Source organism: Thamnophis elegans, chromosome 3 (assembly GCF_009769535.1).
Source record: "Thamnophis elegans isolate rThaEle1 chromosome 3, rThaEle1.pri, whole genome shotgun sequence".
In the NCBI taxonomy this organism is placed as follows: domain Eukaryota; kingdom Metazoa; phylum Chordata; class Lepidosauria; order Squamata; family Colubridae; genus Thamnophis; species Thamnophis elegans.
Genome location: NC_045543.1, coordinates 140,960,388 through 140,974,376, shown reverse-complemented (window position 1 = coordinate 140,974,376; position 13,989 = coordinate 140,960,388). Strand labels below are relative to the sequence as shown.

Sequence of the window (13,989 nt, the reverse complement as noted above, 5' to 3'; positions counted from 1 at the left end):
CGGCCTGGGGCGCTCGAACCGGCAGCGACCCAGGCCTGCCACACCCCTGGACCAGTTCTCTTGTTTTTTGCTTCTTTATTGCACTGTGCATGCACATGCATGCGCAGCGTGCAACAAGTGCATGCACACCCATGAAGCGCCAACAAGGGAACTGGCAATAATGACTGCTGGAACCCACTCCTGCTGTGGGTGTCTCCCAAGTGTCCAGACTTAGCACAACAGGCATATTGTGAAGAGGCATGTCTTTTGCAGCAGCCATTTTGTGAATGTGCCCGCTACATCTTACACAAATTGCCAGTGTACCGATTCAAAAGGGGGGTGGGGTGGGCTTATGTCCTGTAGCTGAAGCTTATTGGGAAGATAAGTAGGATTTAACTATGGGGAATCAAGTCAGGATTAAGTCAATGTTTCTCAATCTTGGTCACTTTACGATATGTGGACTTCATCCCCCAGAATTCCTCAGGTCCACATATCTTAAAATGACCAAGGTGGAGAAACACCTTGGTATTAAGTGAACAATCAGATCCGTAACTAAAAGGCACAGATCCTAGGAAGAGGTTCTAGTTTCTTTCCCTGCTTTGTCTGCAGGAAAGTTTATCTGGTGTCCTCTCTATGTTTCAGCCTAGGCCGGGGGTCGGCAACCTTAAACACTCAAAGAGCCACAAAGGTCCTAACCGGAAGCCCCCATTCAACCCTGGAGCCAATCGGAACTCCAGTCCCCCCACCATAGAGTCTCCTCCTAGCATGGTATCCTTTTTGCTCTGCCAACTGGAAGTCTGGTTCCCCCACCATAGAGTCTCCTCCTAGCACAGCATCCTTTTTCGTCTACCTGTCCTAACTGAAAGCCCTATCAATTGTGGAGCTGATTGGAAGACCTGCCCTTTGCCATAGAGTCTCCTCCTGGAGTGCTGTGCTTTCCCCCCTCCCAACAGGAAGCTCCTCTCAAAATTGTGGCACCGACCGGCAACAGGGAGCCACAGCAGAGGGATGAAAGAGCCACGTGCAGCTCCAGAGCCACAGGTTGCCGACCCCTGGCCTAGGACTTTGATAGCCCTTCCCTTGGATACTGTTATTATTTCTTGAGGATTATGGGAGCTGTAGTCCAGAACATGAGGAAGGTACCAGTGGTACTGTCTGTGTGGTACCCCTGATGGGAAATAGGCGGTGTTTTTAATAGTAAAAGATCTACTGCAGAAAACATCTTAGAAGAGCTTCATTCAAAACTTGTCCATCTCAATACACTGAACCAGAAGAGCCCAAATGGGTCTTTTTAGAACAATAGGGTTTGAAGGGGTCTTGGAGAGCTTCTAGTCCAATCCCCTTACTCAAGAAAGAGACCTGGTTCCATTCTGGACAAAGGGCTTTTTCAAAAGATGTCCCTCTTGAGTTCAGTGGGAACAGCACTGAAGATCCAATTTTCTAGCCCTCCTTTGGGAATGGCTAAGGGGGATAACTTAGGGACACCACCCTGCAATCAAAAGTGCCTATAGTCAAGGCTACGGTTTTCCCAGTTGCAATGGATGGCTGTGAAGGTTGGACCGTAAGGAAGGCTGAGCGCCAAAGAATCAAGGCCTTTGAACTCTGGTGCCAGAGAAGACTCCTGCGAGTCCCTTGGATTGCAAGGCGATCCAACTGGTCAGTCCTAAAGGAGATCAACCCTGACTGCTCTTTGGAAGGCCAGATGCTGAAGAGGAAACTCAAGTATTTTGGCCACCTAATGAGAAGGAAGGACTGCCTGGAGAAGAGACTCATGCTGGGAAAGATGGAGAGCAAAAGAAGAAGGGGATGACAGCAATCATAGTCAAGGCTATGGTTTTCCCAGTTGCAATGGATAGCTGTGAAGGTTCGATTATAAGAAAGACTGAGTGCCAAAGAATGGAGGCCTTTGAACTCTGGTGCTGGAGAAGACTCCTGCGAGTCCCTTGGACTGCAAAGCGATCCAACCGGTCAGTCCTAGAGGAGATCAACCCTGACTGCTCTTTAGAAGGCCAGATCCTGAAGAGGAAACTCAAAGACTTTGGTCACCTAATGAGAAGGAAGGACTCCCTGGAGAAGAGCCTCATGCTGTGAAAAATTAAGGGCAAAAGAAGAAGAGGACGACAGAGAATGAGGTGGCTGGATGGAGTCACTGAAGCAGTAGGCCTGAGCTTAAATGGACTCCAGAGGATGGTAGAGGAGAGGAAGGCCTGGAGGAACGTTGTCCATGGGTCGGACCTGATTTTACAACCCACAACAATAACAACTAGAGAGATAAGACCCTACCTAGCAAGGAAACCCCCCTTAGAAATCCCTGCAACTTCCATTGTAGTCACAAATTGGGTGGCCTCTGTGTCATTGCTTTCCAAAGGCAAGGTGAATGTTCTCTGGTTTAACAGAGAAAAATTGGACCAATCAAAGACATTCAGAAGTGGAAAGAAAACCACTTGCATCTGAATCTTATCGACCTTTTCATTAATATTAACATTAACAATCCTCCTGCTATTACAGTTCTTCTTCCTCATACAGAATGCTACATCATGGAGCAGGCAGTCCCAAGGGCCAATTTGTCAAGGTGGCTTCCCCCCCCCCCCCGACTTCTTAAATCTTCCATTTAGCATCCTTGGAAGACTTGAAATCTTAATGTTTATTTTTATATTTATTAATATTAAGAGGGAGGAAAAATGTATTTCTTGACAATGTACATGGATTGTAAAGATTTGTGGGGGTTCTGATCAATACCTCTCTTCAAATCAGAATTGTCATCTTTATAAGGCAGCTATTCCAATCTTCTAAATGTGATACTTCCCTGCCCCCCCCCCCCAATCTGTTCTAGCACCCCAACGCCCTTTCCTGATCCTCTGATGGGATCTTTCTGATTCTAATATGTAGATCTAGTTCAATGAAAAGAACGACTAGGGGAGACACGATAGCAGTCTTCCGATATCTCAGGAGCTGCCACAAAGAAGAGGGAGTCAAGCTATTCTCCAAAACACCTGGGGGCAGGACAAGAAGCAATGGGTGGAAACTAATCAAGGAGAGAAGCAACATAGAACTAAGGAGAAATTTCCTGACAGTGAGAATAATTAATCATGGGAACAACTTGCCTCCAGAAGGTGTGAATACTCCAACACTGGAAGTTTTTAAGAAGATGTTGGATAACCATTTGTTTGAAGTGGTTTCCTGCCTAAGCAGGGAGTTGGACTAGAAGACCTCCAAGGTCCCTTCCAATTCTGTTATTCTATTCTATTCTATTCTTCCATTCCATTCCATTCCATATTTTCTATTCTATTCTATTCTATTCTATTCTATTCTATTCTATTCTATTCTATTCTACTCTACTCTACTCTACTCTACTCTACTCTACTCTACTCTAATGCAGGGATCTCCAAACTTGGCAACTTTAAAACTTTAAGAACATCTCCCAGAATTGCGCAGCCAGGAATTATGGGAGTTGAAGTCCACAAGTCTTAAAGTTGACGAAGTTTGGATTGCCCCGTTCTCATGCAATCAAATTCTTGTGGTTGTTAGTTCACAAAAAGGAAGATAATTATAGCCTCAAGGAGGTTTGCCCCGCAGATGAATTAGGACTACAACACTCACATATTTGGGGAAGTCTGGGACTTCATCCCTAACATAAACTGGAGAGGAAACCATAATTGTTTTGGTTTTTCTTCCATATAATCTTTGTGATTATTAACCCTGCAAGCCAGAAACGGTGCACTCTGTGTCTAAACCTTAATGGGAATGATTGCCAACTAAGCTAAAGAGAAAAGAATATATTTGCAGAACTATTTACACTCATTTTTAGATTGTGCTGGCTTTGAGTATCGTTCTGGTTTGATGCAATTTTTCAGCAACGGGATTCATACGTCTTGACTTTAGGATATCGGCAGAAAAGCTACTATAAATTCCCTCTATTACCTCCAGGGTTTATCTTACTTTCTACAGTAGTCTAGGGAGATGAGAACTCCACATTTCTAAATATGCTTATTTGCAGGATGTGACTGCCAACAACTTGAATCTTTTTATCATATTCTGCAGACATCCGCACCTGATTTGTGATCACAAGTCAGACTTGGGAAAATAGTTACAGACCCCTCGCAAACCTGGACATAAATAGTTTCAACTCCTAGTAGAGCACTCTACACCAAGACAACTAGACATAAGAACAGTTTTCCCCCCGAACGTCATCACTCTGCTAAACAAATAATTCCCTCACCACTGTCAAACTATTCACCAATTACTGCTACTATTAGTTTACTATTAGTTCCTATCACCATCTCCTCCCACTTATGACTGCGGGGCTGTAACATGGTTGTTGTATCCTTACGATTTATATTGATAAATCGTTTCCTGATTGCTTATTTGTACCCTAGGACTATCATTAAGTGCTATACTGTTGCAGCAGATCCCTGGCATTGGCTATATAAGGTTATCCAACCTCTCCCCGTCTGGGATATCCATATATCACATAAATCCATATATTGGATTTATGGCACACTGGCCTATGAAATCCTTCCTGCAGATTGGGCGGGCTCCTGTGTTCTTGGATGGATAAAACCTTCATTCTTTTTGTTGCCCATCCAATCACGACAGGTGCTAGGAGTCCCAGTGTATGACTCAGTGGGCCCCATCCGTCAGAAGAGGGAGGTGGACGCAGCCTTCTCTAACTTTCCTTGTAAGGAACTGACTGAATATGAGAAATCAGACACGTGAAGCTCAGAGAGAATTGTATGCACCTATGGGAGGGCCACTTGGGCTGAGGATGGGTCTTGGGGTTACCGCACCCCAATCTACATGATCAACTGGATCATGCGCTTGCAGGCAGTATTGGAGTTGGCTAGGGAGAGGATTTGATAATCACTTCCCTATTGTAACTTGGAATTTTATGAGAATCATGTATTTGTAATTTTCCCAAAAATGTCTTTTTACTGATCTCAGCAGAGTGATGACCTTAAAATGTATCCGCCTATTGTAACGCCTCCTGATTTGTAATGTTCAATTAAAAAGTATAAAATCTCTGCCAGGGGATAGCCCCGGCAGTTCAGTCTTGGTGCCAATCCTACTGAACTCTGGACGCGTCCAAAATAAAACCTGTCTTCTCTTGGAACCTCGTGGTCTTGGCTCCTTGTCTTTTGTAAGTAGATTGCAAACCTCAAATCTGCTGCAACAATACCTTATGATTCTTGACGAATGTATCTTGTCTTTTTATGTAAACTGAGAGCTTATGCACCAAAGACAAATTCCTGGTGTGTTCAGTCACACTTGGCAAATAAAGAATTCTATTCTATCACTTTCAAGAGGGGGCACAATTGTGTAGATTCTAGCTCTGCTTGGAGCGCAGAACAGGATTGAGCCTGATTAGGAACTGGATGGGAAACTATCAAGGCATTGCTGGATGGACTAAATTGCGAAGAATGTAATCGTGAAACCACTTCTAAGTTGCTTATGAGATCCTTGATGCTGTCTTACTTGGTGATTTTCTTGCAGACATTTCATTACCCAATTAGGTAACATCGTCAGTGCTATTGAGTGTGGGATTTGCTCAGGATTGGCAGAGTAAACTACCTCAACTTATAACAGTTCATTTAGTGACCGTTCAAAGTTACAACGGCACTGAAACAAGTGACCTATGACCATTTTTCGGACTTACGAGCATTGCAGAATCCCCATAGACATGTGATTTACATATGGATGATTGACAACTGATTCATATTCAGGCATATATATATTTATTGCAGTATCCCGTGGTCATTATACCCTTTTAAGGTAATCTTTCTTTGCAAACAAAATCAATGGGAAAGCGAGATTCACTTAACAGCGGGTGTTGCTGATTAAACAACTGCAGTGATTCTTGCCGCAAGAAAACTCACAAAACTCCCTTAACAAATTTCTCACTTAGCAAACATCAATTTTGGACTCCGCTGTGGTCGTAAGTCGAGGACTACCTGTACTGCAAGGACAAGCTACCTGCATCAACAAGCAAACCCACACTCACTAGCACTGATGATGTTACTCAGTTAGGTAAGGAAACATCTGCAAGAAATAGCCAAACTCTGCACTATGGACTCCAGTTCAACCCTGAGCTACAAATATTCTTGTCTATTTTCCTTCCCCCAAAAAACAACATCAATACATCCAGGGGGACTTTGGGAGTTGGACTTCATTCCTAATCAGCTTTACTATTTAAATCAGGGGTGTCCAAACTTGGGAACTTTAAGACTTGTGGACTTCAACTCCCAGAATTCCCCTGGCTTTCAGCCCTCTCTAAGCGGTTTACAGAGTCAGCATATCGCCCCCACAGTCTGGGTCCTCATTTCACCCACCTCGGAAGGATGGAAGGCTGAGTCAACCTTGAGCCAGTGAGATTAGAACTGCCGAACTGCAGATAACAGTCAGCTGAAGTGGCCTGCAGTACTGCACCCTAACCACTGCGCCACCTCGGCTCCTTAGCAAAGTAACCAGTGGCTCCATCTCAGATTGGGGCCCTCCCAATCAATGGTGGGATTCAAAAAATGTTTACTACTGGTTCTGTGGGCGTGGCTTGGTGGGCATGGCAGGGGAAGGATACTGCAAAATCCCCATTCCCTTCCCACCCCACTAACCTGCGCAACTTTTTCTTATATTTCTTTTAATCGGTATGTTGAGTGCATGGGATTGTTTGAGATGATATGAATGATCTCACTTTTTATTATTATATAGTTGTATTGGTGTTTTTAACTTTTTTAGTGAGGACTGTTTGTGTGAGAGCTTGGGTATGAGTGATTCGGAGGTCCTGGCGGGGTATGCGGGGGCCACCAGGGTGGTTGGGGGGGCTATATCCACGGGAGAGGGTCGGAGCATTGCGGTCATAACAGGGAGAGGCAGATATGGCGGGGACTTTAGGGCAGGCCATCATCGGGGAAGGAGGGCTCGCTGTGTTATAGAGATCCCTCCTTCCGGCCCTAGGAGTCCCACTCCAAGGTCAGATGGCGCGAGTACTCAGGACCCTGGTCTCAGGCTGCTGTCGCTAAATGCCAGGTCTGTCGTTCATAAGGCCCCCCTCATCCGGGACTTGATAACTGATGAGGGCGCAGACCTGGCATGTATTACTGAGACATGGCTGGGCACGGAGGGAGGAGTCCCCCTCGTTGAGATGTGCCCAGCCGGATTTCAGGTGCTACACCAGCCGAGAGCCCAGGGAAGGGGTGGCGGTGTGGCTATTGTAGTCCGGGAGTCTTTAGTACCTCGTAGGATCCCTGCTCCGGAGCTTGTCGGGTGTGAGTCCCTGCTGGTGAAGCTGGACCTCAAGGGTCAAGTGGGTCTGCTGCTTACGTACCTGCCTCCCAACTGCGTTGCAGCAGCCCTCCCCTCGCTCCTCGAGTCAGTAGCCGAGCTGGCAGTTGAGTTCCCTAGACTTATAGTTCTGGGGGACTTCAACTTGCCTTCGCTCGGTGAACACTCTGATGGAGCGCAGGAGTTCATGGCCTCCATGACAGCCATGGGCTTGACTCAAGTAATCCGAGGCCCAACTCACTCAGCGGGTCACACGCTCGACCTCGTATTCCTCTCGGAGCAGTGGAGTTACGATCTTGGTCTGAGGGGTAATGAGATCGTACCCCTGTCGTGGTCAGACCACTACCTACTGAGGCTAGACTTCCGGAGGCCAAACCCCCACCGTAGGGAGGAGGAACCGATCAGCTGGTTCCGCCCCAAGCGACTGATGGATCCTGTTAGGTTCCAGACGGAGCTTGTGGTTATTCCTGATACCCTCGCCCACAGTTCGGCGGAGACCCTCGTCGCTGCCTGGCACTCGGCAGCTTCGGAGTCTCTAGACCGGATTGCGCCGCTACGGCCCCTCCGGGTCAGCGGCCCCCGGAGGCCTCCTTGGTTTACTGAGGAGCTCCGGGAGGTAAAGCGCCGGAGGAGACGCCTAGAACACTCGTGGAGATCCGATAGGTCCGAGTCAAAACGGGCACTTTTAACAGCATGCACCAAGGAGTATATTCGGACTTTAAGAACAGCAAAAAGAACATATATTGCCTCCTTGGTAGCGTCCGCCGAGTCCCGCCCAGCCACCGTTTAGGATAACCCGCTCCCTCCTAAATAGGAGGGAGACGGGGGACTCCCTACAGGGTAAGGCTGAGGAGTATGTCCAGTTCTTGGCGGACAAAGTTGCCCGGTTTCGAGCGGACCTGGACTCCACCCCAGTAGATCCAGCCGAGACACAAGGAGAAGACTTGGCAAACCATCTCTGGGTTGAGTTTCAGGAAGTTGCCTCCGGGGATGTGGACAAGGCTATGCGAGCTGTGAGTGCCTCCACCTGCATACTGGACCCGTGTCCCTCCTGGCTGGTTGCCAACAGCAGTGAGGTGACACGAGGCTGGATCCAGGCGGTTGTTACCGCCTCTCTTCGGGAGGGGTACTTTCCCACCGTGCTCAAGACAGCGGTGGTAAGACCCCTCCTGAAGAAACCGTCCTTGGATCCAGCTGTTCTTAATAACTATCGTCCAGTCTCCAACCTCCCCTTTGTAGGGAAGGTTGTTGAGAAGGTGGTGGCTCTCCAGCTTCAGCGTACCTTGGAGGAAGCTAACTATCTTGACCCCTTCCAGTCTGGCTTCAGACCCGGTTACAGCACAGAAACCGCTTTGGTCGCATTGACCGATGATCTCTGGAGAGCTAGGGACGGAGGCCATGCTTCCATCCTAGTTCTCCTGGACCTCTCAGCGGCTTTCGATACCATCGACCATGGTATCCTTCTGCGACGACTGCGGGAGATAGGGGTGGGCGGCACTGTTTTGCAGTGGTTCTCCTCCTATCTCTCGGACAGGTCGCAGTCGGTGTTGGTGGGGGGGCAGAGATCGTCCCTGAGGCCCCTAACTTATGGGGTGCCGCAGGGATCGGTCCTATCCCCCCTACTATTTAACATTTACATGAAACCGCTGGGCGAGATCATCCGAAGGCACGAGATAAAATACCACCAATATGCGGATGATACACAGTTGTATCTGTCCGCCCCGTGCCAACTCAATGAAGCGGTGGATGTGATGAACCGGGGTCTAGAAGCCGTTAAAGACTGGATGAGAGCAAACAAGCTGATACTCAACCCAGACAAGACCGAGTGGCTGTTGTGTTTTCCTCCCAAAAATTTGACCAACATACCATCACTCAGGCTGGGGGGACAAAACTTACACCCCTCAGAAAGGGCCCGCAACTTGGGAGTCCTCCTGGACCCACAGCTGACTTTTGACCACCATCTCTCAGCTGTGACCAGGGGGGCATTTGCCCAGGTTCGCCTTGTGCGCCAGTTGCGGCCCTACCTGAATCGGGAGGCCCTCACAACAGTCACTCGAGCCCTTGTGATATCCAGGCTGGAATACTGTAATGTGCTCTACATGGGGCTGCCCTTGAAGAGCATCCGGAGACTTCAGCTAGTCCAGAATGCGGCCGCGCGAGTGATTGTGGGCGCACCACGGTTCGCCCACATAACACCGATCCTCCGTGAGCTGCACTGGCTACCTGTCGATCTCCGGGTGCACTTCAAGGTTCTACTCACCACCTATAAAGCGCTCCATGGTAGTGGATCTGGCTATTTGAGAGACCGCCTTCTGCCAATTACCTCCCTGCGTCCCATCAGATCGCATAGAGTTGGCCTCCTCCGTATTCCATCCGCCAGTCAGTGCCGACTGGCGACTACTCGGAGGAGAGCCTTCTCTGTTGCGGCTCCGACACTATGGAACAATCTCCCCGTGGAGATTCGTACCCTCACCACCGTCCAGGCCTTCCGCACAGCCCTCAAGAACTGGCTAGCCCGTCAGGCCTGGGGATAAGTTTACTTTTGCCCCTCCCGAATGTTGAGTGAATGTTGAGTTTTACTATTTAATTTACTTTTGTGCACATTTCTTTTTGTATTGTCTGACACTCCCTTCCCTTTTGACTGTAAGCCGCCCTGAGTCCCCTCAGGGAAAAGGGCGGCCTATAAATGTCTAATAAAACAAAAACAAAACAAAACCTGCTTTTCAGCTCCGTTCTCCTGTCCAGGGCAACAAAAGAAGATCAGCTGGGAGGCTGGGAGGCAGCAGGGGCGCAGCCAGCCTATTTGCTGGTTCTCTGAACTACTCAAAATTTCCACTACCGGTTCTCCAGAACCTGTTAGAACTGGCTGAATGCCACCTCTGCTCCCAAAATGTGTGAGGATTTTCTAAAGTCACACTCAGTTGTTCCTCCCCCCCTGCCCCCCCCCCAAGATTTTGCAGAAGAGAGTAGCTAGTCAAAGCTGAGCTTTTAGTTTTGTTTCTACAGGCAGTCCTCATTTAGTGGCTGTTCAAAGTTACAACAGCACTGAAAAACACAACTGATGACCGTTTTTTCACAGTTATGCCCTTGGCAACATCCCCTTGGTCACATGATCAAAGTTCAAATGATTGGCAACCGGTTCATATTTAGGATCGTTGCTGTGTCCCAAGGTCATAGGGACCCCCCTTCTGCAGTGGTGACTTCCGGATTTCGTTCCAACCGGTATGGTTGGAACGGCCCCGGCATCACCCACATCGGCGCGCGCATGCATCGTACTTGTCTGCGACTCTTCCGCAAGCCTCCTAACACTGAAGCTGCTCGGCGGAAAGTTGCGCCGGTGCCGTACATGCCATGCGCGTGGCAGAAGCAGCAAAGGCTCAAAGGACAGGTAAGGAGCTTGGGCGGATGTGTGGGCCCTCTGGAGCACCGTACTAGAACGGTACCCAGTGCTCCAGGCAGGCTCCGGTATGCCCGTACTGGGGCGTATCGCCTGCAACCCATCACTGTCCTTCTGCAGCCTTCCGACAAGCAAAGTCAGTGGGGAATCCAGATTATCTTAACAAGCGGGTGACCAATTTATCAACTGTAGGGGGTCACTTAACAACGGTGGCAAGCAAGGTCGTAAAGTGGGGCAAAACTCACTTAACCAATGTCTCATTTGGGCTCAGTTGTGGTCCTAAGCCAAACCTGTGTTTGGAAACCACTTCTGGACTTTGTGCTCGAGGTGGAGGGGGAAATGAAACTTTGATTTGGGGTTTTGCTGATTGCTGTTATAGAAATGGCTAGTTTATATGAGTACACAAACATAAAAAGTGGAGGTTTGATGTTATTATCTTACTCAACTTATTCTACTGCGCTAAAAGGAGTGGGAAGTCGATGTTTCTTTTTCCCTCTGGCTCTCTACACCAGTGTTTCCCAACCTTGGCAACTGGAAGAGGTCTGGACTTCAACTCCCAGAATTCCCCAGCCAGCGAAAGGTTGGGAAACACTACTCTATACTTTTCTTTTCCTATTGTTTTCTTTTTTCTTTTGTTTTTATATTATACTTTGATAAGCCCATAAAATTTTTGAACACATACACAAAAATTACCCAGCAAGAAAATCCCAGCTCACAGCAAACCTCCCCCCCATTCCGCCCCCCCCCCCATAGCAACACTTGTAGATTTCAGAGTGTGTGAATATTTACATCTTTATAGGGTGTTGTTGGGATCTCTTGGGTTGTATGGACGGTGGGGCTGCCGGGCGGAGCACACGGGGGCAGCGGTGGCGGCAGCTGTTCGGCCTCCGGGACAGCTGGGCTCTCCTGGCCAGCGAAAGGCCCCGTCGGGGCACCGCTGGAAGAGTTCGATCTCTCCCGGCAGCCCCCTTTGTCCGTCAGTCCCCGGCCTTGCTGGAAGTGGCCCACGGGATCCGCCGACCGGGCCTCCCTTTCTTCTCCTTCCTCCTCCTCCTCCTCCCTCCGCTCTTCCTCCTCCTCCTCTTCCTCCTCCCCGGGCTGCCGATGGCTCTCCACGTCCACCTCCGGCTCTTCCTCCTCCTCCTCTTCCTCTTCTTCTTCCTCCTCGCTGCTGTCTTCGCTGGGGAAGCTGCAACTGGTCCCTCCGGGGGAGAGAAGGCGGGGCCCGGCCGGCTGCAGGACAGGTTCGCGATCGGCCGGCAGGAGCAGGAGCGGCGGCGGCGAGGAAGGCCGGCCCGTCGGCTGATGGTGCTGATGGAGCTTGGCTAGACTCTCCGAATCGTCCTTGCCGCCCACCGGACGGAAAGCGCTGGAGTGGTGGTAGGCAGAGCCCCCCTTGGGCCTCGCTTGGCCGTCCAGCAGGTGGGCAGCGGGCACCGCGCCCTCGGAGGCGGGGGAACCGCCGCCCTCGCCGCCGCCGCCTTCGAAAGCGCGCGGCTCCCGGCTGCTGCCCCCGCCCGCAGCGCCGCCAGCCTGCGGGGCGGCGGCGGGAGGCGCCCCCAACCCGGCAGCCGTCCCTTCGCCGCTGGGCTCGGCGGCCAGGTCTAGGAAAGCTTGGCGGAGCAGGCTGGAGCTCTCCCCGCCCAGGGCCGAGCAGCCCGGCGGTTGCGGCGGGGGCGGCGGCGGGGGCTGCAGGTAGGTGGGCAGCCCCGGGAGCCCCCCGGGAGCGCGGGGCGGCCAAAACATGCAGAAAGGCGGGTAGAAAGCGGCGGCGGCGGCCGCAGCCGCGTCTTTACGAGTCCCGGGCCAAAAGAGACCGGAGAGGCCGGCTCCAGCCGACGGGGCCCCCGAAGCCGCTTTGGGAGCCCCCGATCCTCCTTGACCCGCGACGCCCAGCCCGTCGCCTTCCTCCTTCTTGTGGCAGAGACTGAAGGCGGCGGCCGCGGCGGCCGGGAAGCCGTAAGGGTGCGGGAAGAGACCTCCGCAGGCGGGGAACTTCTGCAGGACGCCCCCGAAGGAGGCTCCCTTGCTGGGCACCGGGATGACCGGGTAGTTCCGCGGAGCTTTGCCGTGCGCCATCGCCGCGGCCGCCGCGGCCGCCGCCGCCACCGCTTCTTGGAGCTCGCTCTCGTCGTCGAAGCGGGGCCGCTTCTGGGTCAGGTCCGGCGGCGGGGGTGGCGGCGGGGGTCCGGCGAGAAGGTGCGGGCTCAGCAGGCCGCCTCCGCCTCCGCCCCCGCCGCCGCCCAGCCCCACTCCGCCGGTCCTGACCGAAGCCAGAGGGTGGCAAGGCGGCTGCGGCTGCGGGGGCCGCGCGTGGTTAGACGGCGCGGCCGAGGAGGGCAAGGCTCGCTTGCGGCTGCCGCCGTTGAACATGGCTTTGACGTCCTCCCAGGCGAAGACCAGCTCGTCCTGCGGGGTTTTGTCGGTCAGCTTGAGGTGGCGGCGCCAGGAGTTGAAGTTGGCGGCGTCGGGCTGCAGGTACTTGGCGTCGGGGGTGCGGTGCGAGTGGAAGATGAACTTGTTGGGCGAGAAGTAGAGGCTGCAGTAGCTGCACTTGATGCATTTGGCCCGGGAGCTGTTGTAACGGGCCGGGATGAAGCTGCCCCGGCAGCCCCAGGCGCACTCGTGCGACACGTCGAAGGCGAAGTTATCGGGCAGCTTCGGCGGCCGGTTCTCGCCCAGGAAGGACTTGCAAAGGCGCTCGGCCTCCCGCTTGGTGATCATGCCGCAGCGGCGCGAGGAGATGGGCATGGCCCCGGCCCGGCGCAGGATCTCCAGCTGGACGGGCGTGCACTGCACGCAGGTGATGCCCAGCGCCACGCGACGGTTGTGGATCTCGTTGTAGCTGAAGTTCTTGAGCAGCGTGTTGGAGATCTGAGCCAGGCACAGGCGCTCCTGCCCGTCGATCACCAGCGAGACGATGGGGATGCCGTACAGGATCACTTGGCCCACCTGGTTCGGCTTCATGGCGCCAGCCGAGGAGACCGAGGAGCCCCGGGAGGCGGGAGGGGGCTGGGTCAGCGGTTCTGGCGGGAATGCGTTGGGCGGGGCGGTCAGGAGCAGTTCGGTGGGGGCCGGCAAAGGACTGCTGGCCATGGTCGTGGCCCCTTTGGGGTTCCTGGCTGAGTCCTGGGGAGAGAGAAAGAGAGTGCTGCATGAGGACTAGCGCCATTGAAAGGCTGAGTTCGTTCATTAGCGGCTCCCTAAATCTGCCTTTGCTGAGCAATTTGTACCCTATGACTATCATTAAGTGCTGTATCTTATGATTCTTGAAAAATGTATCTTGTATTTTAATGTACACTGAAAGCATCTGCACCAAAGACAAATTCCTTGTGGTG

The 13,989-nt window shown here is 51.8% G+C and overlaps 1 protein-coding gene across 1 annotated transcript in view; it reads right to left on the bottom strand.

Moving 5' to 3' along the window:
• The window catches only part of SKOR2 (SKI family transcriptional corepressor 2), a 56,571-nt gene extending 42,824 nt beyond the window's left edge, over positions 1-13,747 (bottom strand). The window contains exon 1 of the mRNA XM_032213907.1: positions 11,754-13,747. Coding sequence (XP_032069798.1) covers positions 11,754-13,747 — 1,994 coding nt within the window. The remainder of the gene's footprint in view (positions 1-11,753) is intronic.
• Between the last annotated feature and the right edge of the window lie 242 nt (positions 13,748-13,989).